This window comes from Nylanderia fulva, unplaced genomic scaffold (assembly GCF_048542155.1).
Source record: "Nylanderia fulva isolate GAGA-0341 unplaced genomic scaffold, ASM4854215v1 Scaffold26, whole genome shotgun sequence".
NCBI lineage: Eukaryota > Metazoa > Arthropoda > Insecta > Hymenoptera > Formicidae > Nylanderia > Nylanderia fulva.
Window position 1 is genome coordinate 2,747,670 of NW_028190325.1, and position 18,997 is coordinate 2,766,666.

The 18,997-nt window shown below is 39.8% G+C and overlaps 2 protein-coding genes across 8 annotated transcripts in view; both read right to left on the bottom strand.

The window, feature by feature from the left end:
• Positions 1 to 18,997, bottom strand: part of LOC114942761 (uncharacterized) — a 116,039-nt gene that overhangs the window by 24,565 nt on the left and 72,477 nt on the right. For 6 of the 7 annotated variants that reach the window (XM_085483666.1, XM_085483667.1, XM_029318199.2 and 3 more), the window contains one exon: positions 14,865 to 14,908. The exons of the other annotated variant lie outside the window; for it this stretch is intronic. The gene's annotated coding sequence lies outside the window, so the exon portion shown is untranslated. The remainder of the gene's footprint in view (positions 1 to 14,864; positions 14,909 to 18,997) is intronic. 7 annotated transcript variants of the gene reach the window in all.
• Positions 7,547 to 9,294, bottom strand: LOC114942739 (uncharacterized). The gene has a single exon (XM_029318171.2). The coding sequence runs from the start codon at positions 8,677 to 8,679 to the stop codon at positions 7,663 to 7,665; it is 1,017 nt and encodes a 338-aa protein (XP_029174004.1). The 5' UTR covers positions 8,680 to 9,294; the 3' UTR covers positions 7,547 to 7,662.

Here is an 18,997-nt window from a genome sequence, read left to right on the forward strand (position 1 = left end):
ATAAGAGTTTGTGATTTAAATAATAAATAAACATGTAAATGGAAAAATTAAATTGTATTTTAATCTTGAGCAAAACACGGAACAATTACATAAAAGTAATTTAATTTATTTTAAGTTTAAATGCTTAAAAATTATTCAATTAACTACAAAATACAAAGATTACAAACTTAAAAATCATAAACTCATATCTCATATCATGTAGTATTGAAACTGAACATTGTAGAGAAAATTGATATTAACAAAAAAAAAAGTTTATTTTAAAGTCTTCTTTCTCCCTTCGAAAATTTATCGGTCTAATTTTTTAACACTCTGTATATCTTCTCTCGCGCAAAAAAAGAATAAACTTGATTGCATTTAAATATACGGTAGGTAACTTTTTTACAAATCGGTCTAATTTGCTGGGAGATATAATGTAATAGTTTGAACAAATTCAAGAGAAAAAAGAAAACTGTACGCGAGAAAGAAAACTTTACGTCTCTACTCTGTTTTTTACTACTTTTATTATACGATAGTAGTACGTTTCACGATAGTAGGACGATATTATCGTCTGATAACCAGGAGACTAAAAGCTAAGATCGCATCTGCGAATAATGCAAATTGTTCCGAAATATCATTGTCATAATTTACTACACCGAAAGATAATCAACAATTCCGATTCGCGACCATTGTCCGACCTTTATTGCACATAAATTTACCGAGAATTTACACATATATCCGTTATTCTTGTTAATGATCTATATTTTTATATATGCACGCGATAATATGATGCAAACAAATTAAACCAATTATGATAAGAAATAGTTTAAACAATCAATATAAATTTTTGTGTTTTACAATCAATATAAATACATAATGTACATGGAAAAACATGTCTTATATTTACATTTATATTATTATATATATATGTATATATATTTTTTAATTTTATAATTTATTATTGTAAAATATTAATTGCGTGCCATATCATTGCGATATTTTTTCGCGTGTGCATCTGACCTATTTATCTTGCTTTTCTAAAAATATGGGTGCATACATCGCCTGTATGAAGTTAGCCCCCCATTTTTCGAATTTTAAAATTTTAAAGGTTGTTCCAGGTTGTTCTAGACTTGTTCTAAATTGTTCCAAAAGATCAAATTTAAAAAATAAAAATTTTCGCGAAAAATGGAAAAAAAACGATTTTTTGACCTGGCCCCCCATTTTTCGAAAATCGAACTTTTAAAGGTTGTTCCAGATTGTTCTAGTTGTTCTAAACATTGTTCCAACGTGATAATTCCCTAAACAAAATATTTCACGAGATATAATAAAAAAATAGTTTCGTGCGCTAAAACAGTATTATTACGTTTTCGGCTATAGTTATTATCTCTTAAACACCAAACTGTATATTTTAGCTAAAAACGAACAGAACAACCTGGAACAACTCTCAATTTTGCTAGAACATAATTTTAAAGAGTACTTTACTCTTGGAAATAAACATATTTTTGTTGTTTTTTCGTGTTTTTCGACCGATAACGACGTGACAGCGATCCCAAACTATAGAACAATTACGTGCTGGCATAGAACAACTTGGAACAACTCTCAGTTTTGCTAGAACATTATTTTAAAGGGTACTTTACTCTTGGAAATAAACACATTTTTTTTGTTTTTTCATCTTTTTTGCCCGCTAAAGTCGCGATAGCGGTCCCAAACTATAGAACAATTACGTACTGGCATAGAACAACTTGGAACAACTCTCAGTTTTGCTGGAACATTATTTTAAAGAGTACTTTACTCTTGGAAATAAACACATTTTTTTTGTTTTTTCATCTTTTTTGCTCGCTAAAGTCGCGATAGCGGTCCCAAACTATAGAACAATTACGTACTGGCATAGAACAACTTGGAACAACTCTCAATTTTGCTAGAACATAATTTTAAAGAGTACTTTACTCTTGGAAATAAACACATTTTTCTTGTTTTTTTGTGTTTTTCGACCGATAACGTCGCGACAGCGGTCCCAAACTATAGAACAATTACGTACTGGCATAGAACAACTTGGAACAACTCTCAGTTTTGCTGGAACATTATTTTGAAGAGTACTTTACTCTTGGAAATAAACACATTTTTTTTGTTTTTTCATCTTTTTTGCCCGCTAAAGTCGCGATAGCGGTCCCAAACTATAGAACAATTACGTACTGGCATAGAACAACTTGGAACAACTCTCAGTTTTGCTAGAACATTATTTTAAAGGGTACTTTACTCTTGGAAATAAACACATTTTTCTTGTTTTTTTGTGTTTTTCGACCGATATCGTCGCGACAGCGGTCCCAAACTATAGAACAATTACGTACTGGTATAGAACAACTTGGAACAACTCTCAGTTTTGCTGGAACATTATTTTAAAGAGTACTTTACTCTTGGAAATAAACACATTTTTTTTGTTTTTTCATCTTTTTTGCCCGCTAAAGTCGCGATAGCGGTCCCAAACTATAGAACAATTACGTACTGGCATAGAACAACTTGGAACAACCCTCAGTTTTGCTGGAACATTATTTTAAAGAGTACTTTACTCTTGGAAATAAACACATTTTTTTTGTTTTTTCATCTTTTTTGCCCGCTAAAGTCGCGATAGCGGTCCCAAACTATAGAACAATTACGTACTGGCATAGAACAACTTGGAACAACTCTCAGTTTTGCTAGAACATTATTTTAAAGGGTACTTTACTCTTGGAAATAAACACATTTTTCTTGTTTTTTTGTGTTTTTCGACCGATAACGTCGCGACAGCGGTCCCAAACTATAGAACAATTACGTACTGGCATAGAACAACTTGGAACAACTCTCAGTTTTGCTGGAACATAATTTTAAAGAGTACTTTACTCTTGGAAATAAACACATTTTTCTTGTTTTTTTGTGTTTTTCGACCGATAACGTCGCGATAGCGGTCCCAAACTATAGAACAATTACGTACTGGCATAGAACAACTTGGAACAACCCTCAGTTTTGCTGGAACATTATTTTAAAGAGTACTTTACTCTTGGAAATAAACACTTTTTTTGTTTTTTTCATCTTTTTTGCCCGCTAAAGTCGCGATAGCGGTCCCAAACTATAGAACAATTACGTACTGGCATAGAACAACTTGGAACAACCCTCAGTTTTGCTGGAACATTATTTTAAAGAGTACTTTACTCTTGGAAATAAACACATTTTTTTTGTTTTTTCATCTTTTTTGCTCGCTAAAGTCGCGATAGCGGTCTCAAACTATAGAACAATTACGTACTGGCATAGAACAACTTGGAACAACTCAATTTTGCTAGAACATAATTTTAAAGAGTACTTTACTTTTGGAAATAAACACATTTTTCTTGTTTTTTTGTGTTTTTCGACCGATAACGTCGCAACAGCGGTCCCAAACTATAGAACAATTACGTACTGGCATAGAACAACTTGGAACAACTCTCAGTTTTGCTGGAACATTATTTTAAAGAGTACTTTACTCTTGGAAATAAACACATTTTTAGTTATATACGCGCGTCGCGAGTGCTTAGGAGGAACGATGCGGGAATTAATTAAAGTTATGCAATGATTGTACTTAATTGAATATATTCTTCAAGACAAGTGGTACGCGTGAATACATAAACTTGATTCGCTCGGATTAATAAAGTAATGCGTCCGTGCGCGGCGACTATCGAAGACGGTATATTTCGTTGTCTAAAAATCTCCTATTTATATCTTGCCTCCTAAAACGCCCTTCGCTAGGCTTCGAGAGGCTTCGCGAATTTTCCATCTATTTTTATTTCTTCGTTTCTGTCCTACTCGTCTTTCGTCTCGTCTGTAATATTTTATTTATATTTACTTGTGCCTTTGTCCTTTTCGTATATGTCCGTGTTCGTATTCGTATGCGTGTTTTCCTTATTAATCTCAGGGAAGTATGTGACGATGTAATCGCCACAGTACTCCCCCGCCAGTGCTATACCGATAGCACGATACGTTTGCGTGATGCACTGTTTCGCAAAAGTTTTTCTTTCCGATGGCAGACCGAGACGAATGTTACCATTTGCTCGCCGTTATAAATTCGAGCGCCAAGTCGAGAATAAATATGACGTGACAAAAAAATAAATAATAAATAAATAATAATAAATAACAATGATGTAATAAATAAATGCTAATGAATACCGACAACCTATACGTGAAGAAATTTCGCTGTGCTTAACGTTCTTCCGTCGCCCGTCGCTCTCGGTCTGAGACTCGTCCATTTAAATTACAAGAATAAATATAAAATGCAGAATATACAAGTTCTCGATACGCGTCAAATTTTTCTTCTCGCTTTTCGCGGCTTAAGTCGCTGTTGCCGTGTATACATAAATTTTCGCCGATAACACAAATCAAAGAAATTTGAAATCGCAAATACTAGTCAAAAAAATTAAAGAGTCGCGAACCGTATACTTAAAATTTTTTTTTTTTTTTTTAATATTTCCGTTTCGCGGTGATTTCTCACGGGTTTGCTGCACATTCTGGCTCCCTGGTGCTACAGGCCCGCCTGGAAACGACTCGGGAATCGGACCTTTCTTCCCGCTCTCGTCGTCCTCTCGCTTTCTCGGGGCAGCGGCCTCGCGTCCTCTCGCTCGTCTCGCTGCCCGACCTCGGTGTCCTGGCCTCGCGCCGCCCGTCCGTCGGCCGCATCCTCTCGGCTCCGTGTCGCCGACCCTGCCGAGCTGCCATCTCCTGCTTCGGGCTGTAAAATGTAAGCAGGTTTAAGACGGTCTATTGAGACCGTTTTCTCTTTGCCGTGCATACGCACGACAAAGACCTTGTCGCCTCGGCTGATCACTGTGTACGGCCCCTCGTACGGCGCCTGCAGCATCTTTTTGGGCCCCTCGCGTCGCACGAACACCTGTTCGGCCGTCGCCAGGTCCTTGTACATGAACGGCCGTCGCTCCCCGTGTCGGGTACCGTCCACCGGTCGTAGCTCCTCGAACTGCTCACGCAGCGTCCTCGCGAAGTCGGCAGCGTCGTCCTCGCTGTCCGTAGGCCGTCGGCTCAGAAATTGCCCCGGGATCCTCAGCGTCTGGCCGTACACCAGCTCCGCTGCGGTCGCCTGCAGGTCGTCTCTCCACGCTGCTCGGATCCCAAGCAGCACCGTCGGCAGCACCTCTGTCCAGCGATCGTCTTGCTGACATTTGATGGCCGCCTTGAGCTGGCGATGGAACCGCTCGACCATTCCGTTCGCCTGCGGGTGGTACGCCGTCGTCCTCAGCTGCTGTACGCCCGTCAGCTCGCTGAGCCGCCGAAAAAGATGGGACTCGAACTGGCGCCCCTGGTCCGTGGTTATCCGCACGGGCGCCCCGAATCGGCAGATCCACCCTCCGTAGAAGGCCCTCGCGACCGTCTCCGCTTCCTGATCTCGCAACGGGAACGCCTCAGGCCATCGTGTGAAACGGTCCACGCACGTCAGGCAATATCGTTTGCCCTCCGAGACCGGCATCAGGATGATATCCAGGTGGACATGCTCGAACCTGCTGGACGGCGCAGCAATTGTTCCGAGCGGTGCCGACACGTGTCGCGATATCTTCGATTGCTGGCAAGGCACGCATGCTCGAGCCCAGCCCCGGCAGTCGGCGCTCATCGACGGCCAAACGAAGCGCTGCGCCACGAGCTTGCCCGTCGCCTTTATTCCTGGATGCGCCAAATTGTGAATCAGGTCAAATGCGGCCCGGCGAAAAGGCCTTGTCAAGAATGGTCGTGGTGTTGTTGTTGCCGTGTCGCAGTAAATTGCTCTCCCGATTCCGGGAATCTCCACTTTCTCGAGCTTCAGCCCGGACTCTCGCCGCAGGTACTCTCCGATCTCCTCGTCCTTCTCCTGCGATTCCGCCAACGCGGCGTAATCCAGGGGAGAATTGAGCTCCTCGATCCTCGACAACGCGTCGGCCACGACGTTTTCCACGCCCGCTACGTGTCGAATGTCGGTGGTGAACTGCCCGATGAAGTCCAGGTAGCGGAACTGTCGCGGCGTGCTCTTCTCGGGCTTCTGGCGGAATGCGTATATGATTGGCTTGTGATCCGTATATATCGCGAACGTGCGGGCTTCCACCATGTGCCGAAAGTTCTTCACCGCCAGATAAACTGCCAAAAGCTCTCGGTCGAACGCACTGTACTTCGTTTCGGCTGGGCTTAGCCTTTTCGAGAAAAACGCCAAGGGTTCCCAGCCGTCCTTGCCTCGTTGTTGTAACGACGCGCCGATGCTTTGTTCGGACGCGTCGGTAAACAAAGCGAGCTCCGCGTTCACCCTGGGATGTCTCAACAGTGCAGCTTGGGCTAGGTTTGTTTTCGATGCCTCGAATGCCTGTTGTGCCCGCGCCGTCCACGATATCGTCGCCTTTCCTTTGATATTCCCCTGTAGCAGATCGTTCAGGGGCGTCAATACTTCGGCGGCCCCGGGCATGAACCTCCTATAGAAGTTCACCATGCCCAAATATCTCCGAAGTTCCTTCGCCGTCCTCGGCGACTGCATCGTCAGTATCGCCTCCACCCGCGCCGGCAGTGGGCGAGTTCCTCCCTCGGAAACCTCGTATCCGAGGAATTCCACGCTACTCTGGCCGAACCTGCACTTCGCGGGGTTGATGACGACCCCGTATTCTCGAAGGCGCTCGAACAACATCCGCAGGTGTTCGCGATGTTCTTCCTCCGATGATGACGCGACGAGGATATCATCGATGTACGCGTAACAAAAATCGAAATCGCGCAGAACTTCGTCTATGAAGCGCTGGAATGTCTGCGCCGCGTTGCGTAATCCGAATGACATGTACGGAAATTCGTACATGCCAAACGGCGTGGTGATCGCCGTTTTCGGCACGTCTTTTTCCGCCACCGGAATTTGATGATACGCGCGCACCAAGTCCAACGTCGTAAACACTGTCTTTCCGGCGAGAGCCTGCGCGAAATCTTGAATATGTCGCACCGGGTAGCGATCAGGAATCGTTCGCGCGTTTAACGCCCTGTAATCTCCGCAGGGCCGCCATTCCTCGCCTTTCTTTGGCACCATGTGCAGGGGAGCCGACCAGCAACTATTCGAAGGTCGTGCGACCCCGGCTTCCACCATTTTTCGAAACTCTCGCTTCGCCGCCGCCAATCGGTCCGGAGCGAGTCTCCGCGGCCTGCACGCGACGGGCGGTCCCGGTGTCGTCTCTATGTAATGCCGCGTGGCATGGATCGCGCCTCCCGGACGTCCGTCCGGCCTCGCGATGTCGGCGTACTGCTCCAGTAATCGGTGGTACTGCGTTTCTCCCGTAATTGTCTTTACGCTGGGTGCATCACATTGGATGCAACGTCCACGCGCGGTTAGACTCGTCAATTGGTCGATTAAACGCGATCCGCGTAAGTCCACCAGCAGTCCGTAATGTGCGAGAAAATCGGCGCCGATTATCGGTTTCGAGACGTCCGCGACCACGAACCGCCACGAAAATGCCCGTCGTAATCCGAAATTCAACTGCAGTGTCTCTGTTCCGTACGTCAAAATCGGTGTGCCGTTGGCGGCCGAAAGTTCGTAGGTGGATCTCTGTCGTGGTCCTCGAACCATCTTCCGAGGGTACACGCAGAGATCCGCACCCGTGTCAATTAAAAACGTCACTTTTGAAGTCGCGTCGGTCACAAATAGGCGTCGCGTACCGTGGCCTGAGTCGCTCGCCGCCACTAGCGACCGGCCCCTGCGTTTCCCTGCTGCATCGAGCAGGGTGCCCTGCACTGTCTGGCGTCCGCCCCGAATTGCCAGTGATACCAGCACATTCCACTGGCCGGCGGATCGCGACCTCCCGATCGCGCGCGCGGGCGCGAACGCGAACGCGAACGCGGACGACGTCGGTCGTCATCGCGACTTCCTCGGTAGCGCGCACCGCCGATCGCCTCAATTGAGTGCCGAATCGCCGCCATCTGCTCCGCGATCTCCTGCTGCATCGTCAGCCGCATCTGCGCCAGCCGCACCTCGAATCTCGCCTCCAGAGACGCGGGATCACTTGCGTTCTGCCCCTGAGGCGCCACGGCTCTCGTCGCTTCCGCCACTTGGAATATCGGCGCCCGGGTCGCCTCGATTATCGCGTCCGCGATGTCCGCCAATTGTTCTGGCGTGTCTCCCGTTCGCGTCACTAAATGCGGCTGAATATACGCCGGCAGCCGACTTAGCCAGATCGTTCGCAGGACCTGGTCGCCCACGACACTTCCGGCGAGGCCGCGCAGGTGCCGCAAGAACTGCGACGGCTTGCGATCCCCGATCTCTTCGTGCTCCAGGAGTCTTCGGGTTTTGTGCTCCTGCGACAAGCTGAGCCGTTTGATCAGCTCCGATTTCAATGTCTCATACGCGCGTTCCGCGGGCGGATTCATGATGACGTCGCGCACCTCGACCGTATAGCGCGGTCCGATGGCCGTCAGCGCGTACCCGAATTTCGTTGCGTCGACCGTGATTCCGGCGGCTTGGAAACTCCGGTCGACGATACTGAACCAGAGCTCAGGGTCCGACGGCGTGAACTCTGGCATTCGCATGCCCACGCGGCTCACCTCAGGGGCGGGTAAAAAATACCCTGGCGGCTGCTCAAATCTCGCCGGTTGCATCCCGGGCAGACTTATCGGCATCCCGTGGAGTCGCGGCTGCTCCAGCACTCGTGCCTCCGGCTCCGTCAGCGGGACGCTCGTTTCCTCGTCCCGTGTCACCACCATTGCACACGCACCGCACTCAGTAATTCGTGTGGTCAGAAAAATATAAAAAAAATCGCGAATTCCCGCTCGTTCGCGATCACGTCGGGGTCACCACTTTAGTTATATACGCGCGTCGCGAGTGCTTAGGAGGAACGATGCGGGAATTAATTAAAGTTATGCAATGATTGTACTTAATTGAATATATTCTTCAAGACAAGTGGTACGCGTGAATACATAAACTTGATTCGCTCGGATTAATAAAGTAATGCGTCCGTGCGCGGCGACTATCGAAGACGGTATATTTCGTTGTCTAAAAATCTCCTATTTATATCTTGCCTCCTAAAACGCCCTTCGCTAGGCTTCGAGAGGCTTCGCGAATTTTCCATCTATTTTTATTTCTTCGTTTCTGTCCTACTCGTCTTTCGTCTCGTCTGTAATATTTTATTTATATTTACTTGTGCCTTTGTCCTTTTCGTATATGTCCGTGTTCGTATTCGTATGCGTGTTTTCCTTATTAATCTCAGGGAAGTATGTGACGATGTAATCGCCACACATTTTTTTTGTTTTTTCATCTTTTTTGCTCGCTAAAGTCGCGATAGCGGTCCCAAACTATAGAACAATTACGTACTGGCATAGAACAACTTGGAACAACTCTCAATTTTGCTAGAACATAATTTTAAAGAGTACTTTACTCTTGGAAATAAACATGTTCTAGTAAAATTGAGAGTTGTTCCAAGTTGTTCTATGCCAGTACGTAACTGTTCTATAGTTTACGATCGCTGTCGCGACTTTAGCGGGCGAAAAAGATAAAAAAACAAAAAAAAAGTGTTCATTTCCAAGAGTAAAGTACCCTTTAAAATGATGTTTTAGCAAAACTGAGAGTTGTTTCAAGTTGTTCTATGCCAGTACGTAATTGTTCTATAGTTTGGGACCGCTGTCGCGACGTTATCGGTCGAAAAACACAAAAAAACAAGAAAAATGTGTTTATTTCCAAGAGTAAAGTACTCTTTAAAATTATGTTCTAGCAAAATTGAGAGTTGTTCCAAGTTGTTCTATGCCAGTACATAATTGTTCTATAGTTTGGGACCGCTATCGCGACTTTAGCAAGCAAAAAAGATGAAAAAACAAAAAAAATGTGTTTATTTCCAAGAGTAAAGTACCCTTTAAAATAATGTTCTAGCAAAACTGAGAGTTGTTCCAAGTTGTTCTATGCCAGTACGTAATTGTTCTATAGTTTGGGATCGCTGTCACGTCGTTATCGGTCGAAAAACACAAAAAAACAAGAAAAATGTGTTTATTTCCAAGAGTAAAGTACTCTTTAAAATTATGTTCTAGCAAAATTGAGAGTTGTTCCAAGTTGTTCTATGCCAGTACGTAATTGTTCTATAGTTTGGAACCGCTATCGCGACTTTAGCGGGCAAAAAAGATGAAAAAACAAAAAAAATGTGTTTATTTCCAAGAGTAAAGTACCCTTTAAAATAATGTTCTAGCAAAACTGAGAGTTGTTCCAAGTTGTTCTATGCCAGTACGTAATTGTTCTATAGTTTGGGATCGCTGTCACGTCATTATCGGTCGAAAAACACAAAAAAACAAGAAAAATGTGTTTATTTCCAAGAGTAAAGTACTCTTTAAAATTATGTTCTAGCAAAATTGAGAGTTGTTCCAAGTTGTTCTATGCCAGTACGTAATTGTTCTATAGTTTGGGACCGCTATCGTGACTTTAGCGGGCAAAAAAGATGAAAAAACAAAAAAAATGTGTTCATTTCTAAGAGTAAAGTACCCTTTAAAATAATGTTCTAGCAAAACTGAGAGTTGTTCCAAGTTGTTCTATGCCAGTACGTAATTGTTCTATAGTTTGGGACCGCTGTCACGTCGTTATCGGTCGAAAAACACAAAAAAACAAGAAAAATGTGTTTATTTCCAAAAGTAAAGTACTCTTTAAAATTATGTTCTAGCAAAATTGAGTTGTTCCAAGTTGTTCTATGCCAGTACGTAATTGTTCTATAGTTTGAGACCGCTATCGCGACTTTAGCGAGCAAAAAAGATGAAAAAACAAAAAAAATGTGTTTATTTCCAAGAGTAAAGTACTCTTTAAAATAATGTTCCAGCAAAACTGAGGGTTGTTCCAAGTTGTTCTATGCCAGTACGTAATTGTTCTATAGTTTGGGACCGCTATCGCGACTTTAGCGGTCGAAAAACACAAAAAAACAAGAAAAATGTGTTTATTTCCAAGAGTAAAGTACTCTTTATAATTATGTTCTAGCGAAACTGAGAGTTGTTCCAAGTTGTTCTATGCCAGTACGTAATTGTTCTATAGTTTGGGATCGCTGTCACGTCGTTATCGGTCGAAAAACACAAAAAAACAAGAAAAATGTGTTTATTTCCAAGAGTAAAGTACTCTTTAAAATTATGTTCTAGCAAAATTGAGAGTTGTTCCAAGTTGTTCTATGCCAGTACGTAATTGTTCTATAGTTTGGAACCGCTATCGCGACTTTAGCGGGCAAAAAAGATGAAAAAACAAAAAAAATGTGTTTATTTCCAAGAGTAAAGTACCCTTTAAAATAATGTTCTAGCAAAACTGAGAGTTGTTCCAAGTTGTTCTATGCCAGTACGTAATTGTTCTATAGTTTGGGATCGCTGTCACGTCGTTATCGGTCGAAAAACACGAAAAAACAACAAAAATATGTTTATTTCCAAGAGTAAAGTACTCTTTAAAATTATGTTCTAGCAAAATTGAGAGTTGTTCCAGGTTGTTCTGTTCGTTTTTAGCTGAAATATACAGTTTGGTGTTTAAGAGATAATAACTATAGCCGAAAACGTAAAAATACTGTTTTAGCGCACGAAACTATTTTTTTATTATATCTTGTGAAATATTTTGTTTAGGGAATTATCACTTTGGAACAATGTTTAGAACAACTAGAACAATCTGGAACAACCTTTAAAAGTTCGATTTTCGAAAAATGGGGGGCCAGGTCAAAAAATCGTTTTTTTTCCATTTTTCGCGAAAATTTTTATTTTTTAAATTTGATCTTTTGGAACAATTTAGAACAAGTCTAGAACAACCTGGAACAACCTTTAAAATTTTTAAATTCGAAAAATGGGGGGCTAACTTCATACAGGCGCATACATCCGCGAGTAATGTACGACGACCAGACAACATAGCAACCCACATGAGAGTCATAGTAGCTTTTGCGCCATATTAAATTACATTTATTATTCTGGTGACACACCGCCGTAATACATTTCGTCGACAGTAACGCTAATCTACTTTCACAATGAATTCGCTCAAGCAACGTACCTCATCAATCATACACTCGCGAGGAAAGTCCTCCAGCCTTGCAGTGAAACTGATTTTCATTAAATTGATATACCGATTCTGTGTCTGCATCGCGAAGCTCTCTCTCTCTCTCTCTGGCAGCCACTATTTCTTAGCAAATGTCTTAGCGCGCGTCGTTAAAAATTAAAAGTCATATGTAGAACACTAATGGAGTAAAAATATATCAAATTACTTCCTTCTTTCTCCTGAGGATAGTATTTTCTTTGAGAAGGAAAAATCTCGGAAATATTTCCTCGGAATATTCTAAACGTTTTCAAAATTTCAAATAAAATCATTTGAAAATCATCATCTCTCTAAAACGTATTGTTTTTTTTTTTTTTTTAATACAATTCTCCGAGATTCACCAGTCTGTGAGATGTAGAACAGATTAAAAGTGTACCGTATTAATTGCTTTTCCAATAAATCGATTCCAACAAAATTTATTGATCTACTATCTCTGTTAATATAATAAAAAAGAGAAAGAAAAAAAAAAGAAAGCAGACAGAAGAAAAAGAGAGAAAAGGGAAAATAAAGAAAGGAGAGTAGACGAGCAAGGAATGGGGAGGAGATGATATCGAGAAACGGGATTCGCGTCTTGGAAATACTATAAGCAGGGTTGTATTGTAATAGGCCACCATTGTCCATAGGCGTGCAGGCAGACCTAAGGCTCAAGATCCAGTCTGGTTTCTCGAGACAAAGCTTCCGCGACGAGACCGCCAACAGGGGAATGCACAATTACACACGCGTCGTTTGTCCCGTCCCATTTATTAAGGAGCCTTAATTAACGGGACTTTTCGGCGACGTCTCCGCATACATCTCGCTTTCAAACAAGTCCCCACTTCACGATACGATCATTTTAAATGTTAATGTGTATATACATATAGTAAAATTAACCGAACGTATTTTTTTATCTTATTATTGTGGTAGATATTAATATTTTTGTTGTAAATATTTTTAAGAGAAATTCTTATAAAATTCTTCCAATATACCACATTGTCTCACGATTACCACGATTTTCAGGGTAAATTCTAAGAGAAAATCCTCTCTGTATACGATAATTCTTCTATTAAAAATATAATTAAAATAATTTTAATTAACCATGCAGAAATATATCGCAAAATAAAGTTGTTCGAAGGATTGATAATAAAAAAACTTATATATATATATATTTGTAGCAATACTATGGTATCTTTGCAACCGATAGAGATGCTTAAGCATATGTATCCCTTGGATGACATTTTGCATAACCACCGCTCCTATTGTAACCAAATCCGATCCTTTTTTTCGCTATTCCCATTTGCTTTGATATCGCACCTCACACTCGTAGATTGCCGTGTTATGAATAAGAGATTTCGCGACGAAAAAAAAAAACGGCACGCATTATATGCTCTGCATTATGGAGGTCGCTCGACCATCCGAGAATGTCAGGGCGTTACATAAAAGCGGTGGACGATGAGAAAATCACTCTGATCCTCCTTCGTCGCATGCCAGGCCAGAAAAGGTCAAACGTGAGAGAGAGAGATGAGCCACTCTTGGCACTCGACAGGATTATCAACGAACTTGCCTCGACAGCAAAGTCCCTCGAATGTAAAAAAAGGGGGAAGCGAGATGATTTTATTATATTTCGCCATAAAATTACGATATTAAAGTCTTCCTTTTGTGGAAAAAAAATTACCTTTATTCTCGTATGAGAAAAGGAGAAATAGAATATTTAAATGTTTAAATATTTAAGAAATCGCAGGTAAAAAATAAATATGTTATTTTTCAAGAATATAATGAATATAGTTGACATCTAAGAAAATAAAAATTATACGCTCCAAGTATTTTATTGTCAGACCCTCGGAGCCATCCAACAGCTGGGATGGGTCCTCAGAGCTTTGATTCGAGCTTTCACATCCTTTTCCCTCTCGATAACTACGTAGGTACACATAAAAATAGGCAGTAACCTCTTCAGGTAAAGGACTTCTCTTAGGGGAGCTACGTTCGAAGCACGTGCCGTGAATTTTGGATACGATTCTGGACGACGCGTCGTACCTTCATCGTCCTCCCCCTTTTCCTCCCCCTTTCGCCACCCCCTCGGTACGAACGACGTTGGCAATATTCGAAATCCTAAATTCACCTTTCGTCCTTTTTTGCCCAAGTCTGGCCAAGAACCGTGTTGTCTCTCAAAATCTATAGCCGACATTTATAGATCCAATGCTCGCGACGTTATATGGCGATGATAAAAAACAAATCGATTCTCATCCGAGAATTTGCGTTCCGAGAAATAATATCTGATTTATGCATTTGTTCACACAAATAATATTTAAATATATCACGATAATAGGGATGTCGTATTTATACTAGTTTCGAATAAAATTGCGGCAAATCAAAGATGCGAACGGTGAAGAAAGAGACCTAATTAAACTAGTTGGAATCGATTAATCTTAAAAGCAATTAAATACGGATATGTCTCTATTCTGCATCTTGGGGAATACTCAGAGGATTATAATGGAAGAAATTATAACGAAATACATTACGGACTTATACGCTGACAATTTTGTCAGAGACATTTTCCCGATAATGACTTTATGTGGAATTATTCTTTCGAGAGTTAAATCTTGAAAGTGTGTAATTGTGTAGATATCTTAATAGAGTCGCATAAGACTTTCCCGTCATTACTTTTTATCGCACCGGGAAAAGCTTAATACGGCGGAACTGCGAATTTCCCGCGAGAAGCCGAAACTCTTTTACGAGGCATTGACGGCGTAACAAAGTTTTCCGCATTAGCGCACGACGCGTCGCATAAAACAAAAAAAAATATTTCCCACATTACCGTTGGGACTCATTCTGGATAAGTTTTATACCAGCTGAACGCGTTGAATCTCGAAGGATTTCAAAAATTACTTACCAACAAGTCCGGCGAGGTAGACTAATTTTCAAGAAGTTCGTGATCTGCAAAAAAAAAAAAAAAGAACGATCTGTTTAATACATTTTCGTCCGCATTCTAACTTTATATTATAATATAAAATTAAAATTATACAATGCATATTAAAAGACACGGATTAATGCATCGCGTAATTCAAAACGTTCCGCTTTTAATGCATATATACGTTAATAAATTGTAGAAGATAGCATTAAGCTTTTCCCTGTGGAATTCATAGATAATATCCTATCTTACTGTAAATTTTATAGCCTTTTATCACAGATATCGGTTACCGTGATTCGCAGATAGAATGTATTAAATTTATTATAAAACACGTTTCTCGAATTAAAGTCATTATGCGCACGTTTCATAGAGAAATAAAAAAATTTATATATATATATATATATATATTCAGCGTGCCCAGCAGACTCAAAAAAAATTCCCTGACTTTTTCAGATTTTCCAAGACCAGAAATTAATTTTTTCCCTGACTTTTTAATATTATTTTTTCCAAATATATAATTTGCATATATCTATATGATAAATTAATTAAATGTTAAATCATGAAATCCTTGAGATATTTTTGTCAACAATAAAAAGGTTCAAAAGTTAAAAACAAAAATTTAAATCAATTATACAATCTGCATTATGTACGATAATCGAAACAAACATGTCACTATAAGCTATTTAAACAATCACCTTTTTTATTTATATCAAATTTATTAGTTTTATCTCTATTAAACACATTGAAATAAAATAACATGACGATGAAAATATAAATTAACGAACACGCGATGAATCGATTTTTAACAACACAGAAAATTAGTCTGCTGGTAGTCAAGGAAAAGTTTATAATTTATTTAAATAAAAATTTCAAATTATTGAAACAAATGTAGAATAATGTGAAAAAATCTAGATAAATAGTATAAATGGTAATAATTTCGTCAACAAATAGTATAAAATTTCCGACAATTTCAGATTTATAAAATTCCCTGACAATGCCCAGTTTTCCAGATTTCCCTGACCACTAGACACCCTGATATCATATCTCTCTTCGGGAATTTGGTTATATTTTTATAAACCGATCAATTATTTATGCGTTATCGCGTATGTGAGAAGAGAGGTTTTAAATTCTCGCGGAATAATAATTTCAAGTTGGATCCAGGGAGAACGAATACCACGAATCCCACTTATAAGACCGAGAGCGTACGATTAGCTCGTAACAATCTCGGACAGCTCTGAGAATTATATCCGCCATGGTTACACCGTAGTTACAAAGCCAGATACAGTAATGAGCGGTTTCTCACTTTGCGAAGTAACGCGGGTCGAGAGAGAGACTAAAGATTAATTCCACGTCAGGCGCAAATCCGGCGCGTGGCATAAATCTCGGGCTCGAGCTCGCGACTGCTTCGCTCCTCTTAAGGAGCGAGTAACACCGTCTGTTGGGTTCACCTCGGGTTTACCTCTAGCATTACACCAGCATCAATTGTGTTGCGTATTTTTTCTTGACTTTTTCTCCTTTTTTTCTTCGCGTTATCTCTACCGTCGACAGAACAGAATGCGCTTCGCTCTTTCACTTATTATTTATATACGGGGTATTACGAGGATTTTTTAAATTAATACTCTTATAAGTTGGAGATTATGAGTAAAAAAATATAAAAGCTTGTTCGTGAAATCTCCGAATTATTTCAATAATTATAAGTATCTGTATAATATATTCTTTTAATTATCGAGTCTTGATATTCTCTCAGTTAATTTTATATTTTTACTTCTTGTCAATTGTGAATATAAAAACCTATATTTTTAATTCCTATATTTCTCTTGGTATTACTGTGTGTAATAAAATCGACGAATAAAATTTTTTTATAAATCATAGTACTTAATATTTTTGTACCAGTTTAATATTTTTAAAAATATACAATGTTGATTTAAACGTATAAACTAGACAAAATATAAATTCATAGGTAACTATAATGAACATTCAGTTTATTTTACTCGTCAAATATAATATAATCCAAGTGAGAAAAGACCAAAAAGTACGAAACAGACTTGAATTAATGCAGCAGAGTCAGGACAGCCATTTAGTATAACTTTAGCAATTTATAACTTTTTTGTTCAAGATTAAAATAAATATGTGTGTATGTGTGTGACAAGCGAATATTGTCTAATTCAATCTATGACAAATTATACAGCGATCGAAATCGATCACAATTAGATGGAGGCTGAAGGTGAAAGAAAAAGTAGCGAATGAAAAGTATAATAAACTTTCTGCATTGTCACTCGTAATGTACAATGCAAAGCTGAAGTGTACATAGAGATAAAGAACGTGTACAAAATATGCCCTGCATCGAATAAATCACGCTGTATCCATGTCTTTTGTATGTACGAGTATATTCGCGTATGCACGACGCCGTCTCTGCGGAACAGCAGCTGTATTTGCTTTTTCCATTGAACGTCAGTGGAACGAATGTATTCCATCGTGTATCAGACGAGGAAAAAAAATATTTTAGCGAATGGTCAATCAACCTTCTTTAATTCAACGCGAAACTGATAAATTATATCTAGGGATGATTATTATTTTTATATACAATATATTATACAGAACGTTAATTCGTAGAAGCGTATTCGTATATTTATTAACATTTAATTTAAAAATTTATTTTAGTTGAATTCCTTCAAATTTATTTGTCAGAGATACTAACTTGACATGTAGTTGTTTTAAGGTATCTCAGAATCTTTATGAAATAAATCCTTATGGAAAAAATGTACATTTTCCAAACATTTAGAAACGTTTAATGACACATCGATAAATTATAACAATAGACTAAATCAATGGATTATTTTTATTTTCCTTCATTTTGTAACTATATATGCAGCAGCACCTTAGAGACTTTTCACATTTCTCTTACGCTCACAAAAAGATATTATTATCAAAATGTCTAGACGGAAAAATTCTTTCGAGAGAAGAACCTTTCGATACGCTCTGTCGACTCAATCTGCCAGGTATATGTGGTACAGAAATGCAGATGAGAGATGAACGAAGAATAAAAATAAATGTAAGAAACGCTGTCAAAAGTTATAATGCAAATTACTACGAGAAATCGATAAAAAGAATAATAATTACAATAAAATGTTTTTTAGCTTTTTATGTATTTATAATTTAATTAATCGTGCGGAAAACAATATCGATCGAACATTATTTTCCCGACTATGGGCGTTTTATGTCGAGCTGCGCTATTATATGAAGGCGAAATTTTGCATACTAATACATATTCATTCGCTATTTAGTGTCGACGGACGAACTCGTGGCATCAAATAAAAATGTGATTTGCCACTCTGTAATTTTGGTGCTATTTACCACGGCGCGGGTGTGATTCAATTAGCGAAAATTACAAATTGTATTTCATGCCCATTTATTTACGTACAGGTCACTACTCGCGACCATATAGAGAGATACCATTTGTATCAAGTATCAAAACGTATTTGCAGTGAGTAAATTTCCGAAAAATAATTTACACCATTTACACTATTTTACGCGCTAAACAGTTTTTGCCAATTTGTGATTTTATCAATTATTTATATATCGCACAAACAGTAATTATACGTCTCCAAGCTTTTTTAAACGGCGTATAATCGTAAATGCAATATTTGTTTCAAACATTTAGCTGGTCAAACACCGACTGCGGAGTAAAAAACAAACAATGTATATTATGTTATCGCGAATTGATATAAACGTCACCGCGCAGCTAAAAAAAAAGGGAAAAAAGAGCAGGTATAATGGTGTTTTATTTAATTAAAATCGATATCGAATATCAATGTCATCCGTTATTAAAACATTTCTCATAGCCACGAAAATATTGTAATTACGCGGGAAGAGAATGGAATCTGCCAGAGCAGTGGTCCATAGTATTTGGACGAAACGCGACATACATACATACAGTCACATTCGAGTATATACGATAAAATTCCGGACATTTTCGCATTAGCCGTTGCCCGGGCAACAGAATTTTCTCTCCCACATCGAACAGAATCACTCTGTTAATTGCAGTCAGGTACGAGAAGTGTATAAAGTGCGAAAACGAAGTGGCAATTACGTTCGACGAGCGAGATGTTCGTCAG

Bases quoted from the DNA above. Each gene is read 5' to 3' on its own strand.
- LOC114942739 (XM_029318171.2), bottom strand. From the start codon at position 8,679: ATGGTGGTGACACGGGACGAGGAAACGAGCGTCCCGCTGACGGAGCCG.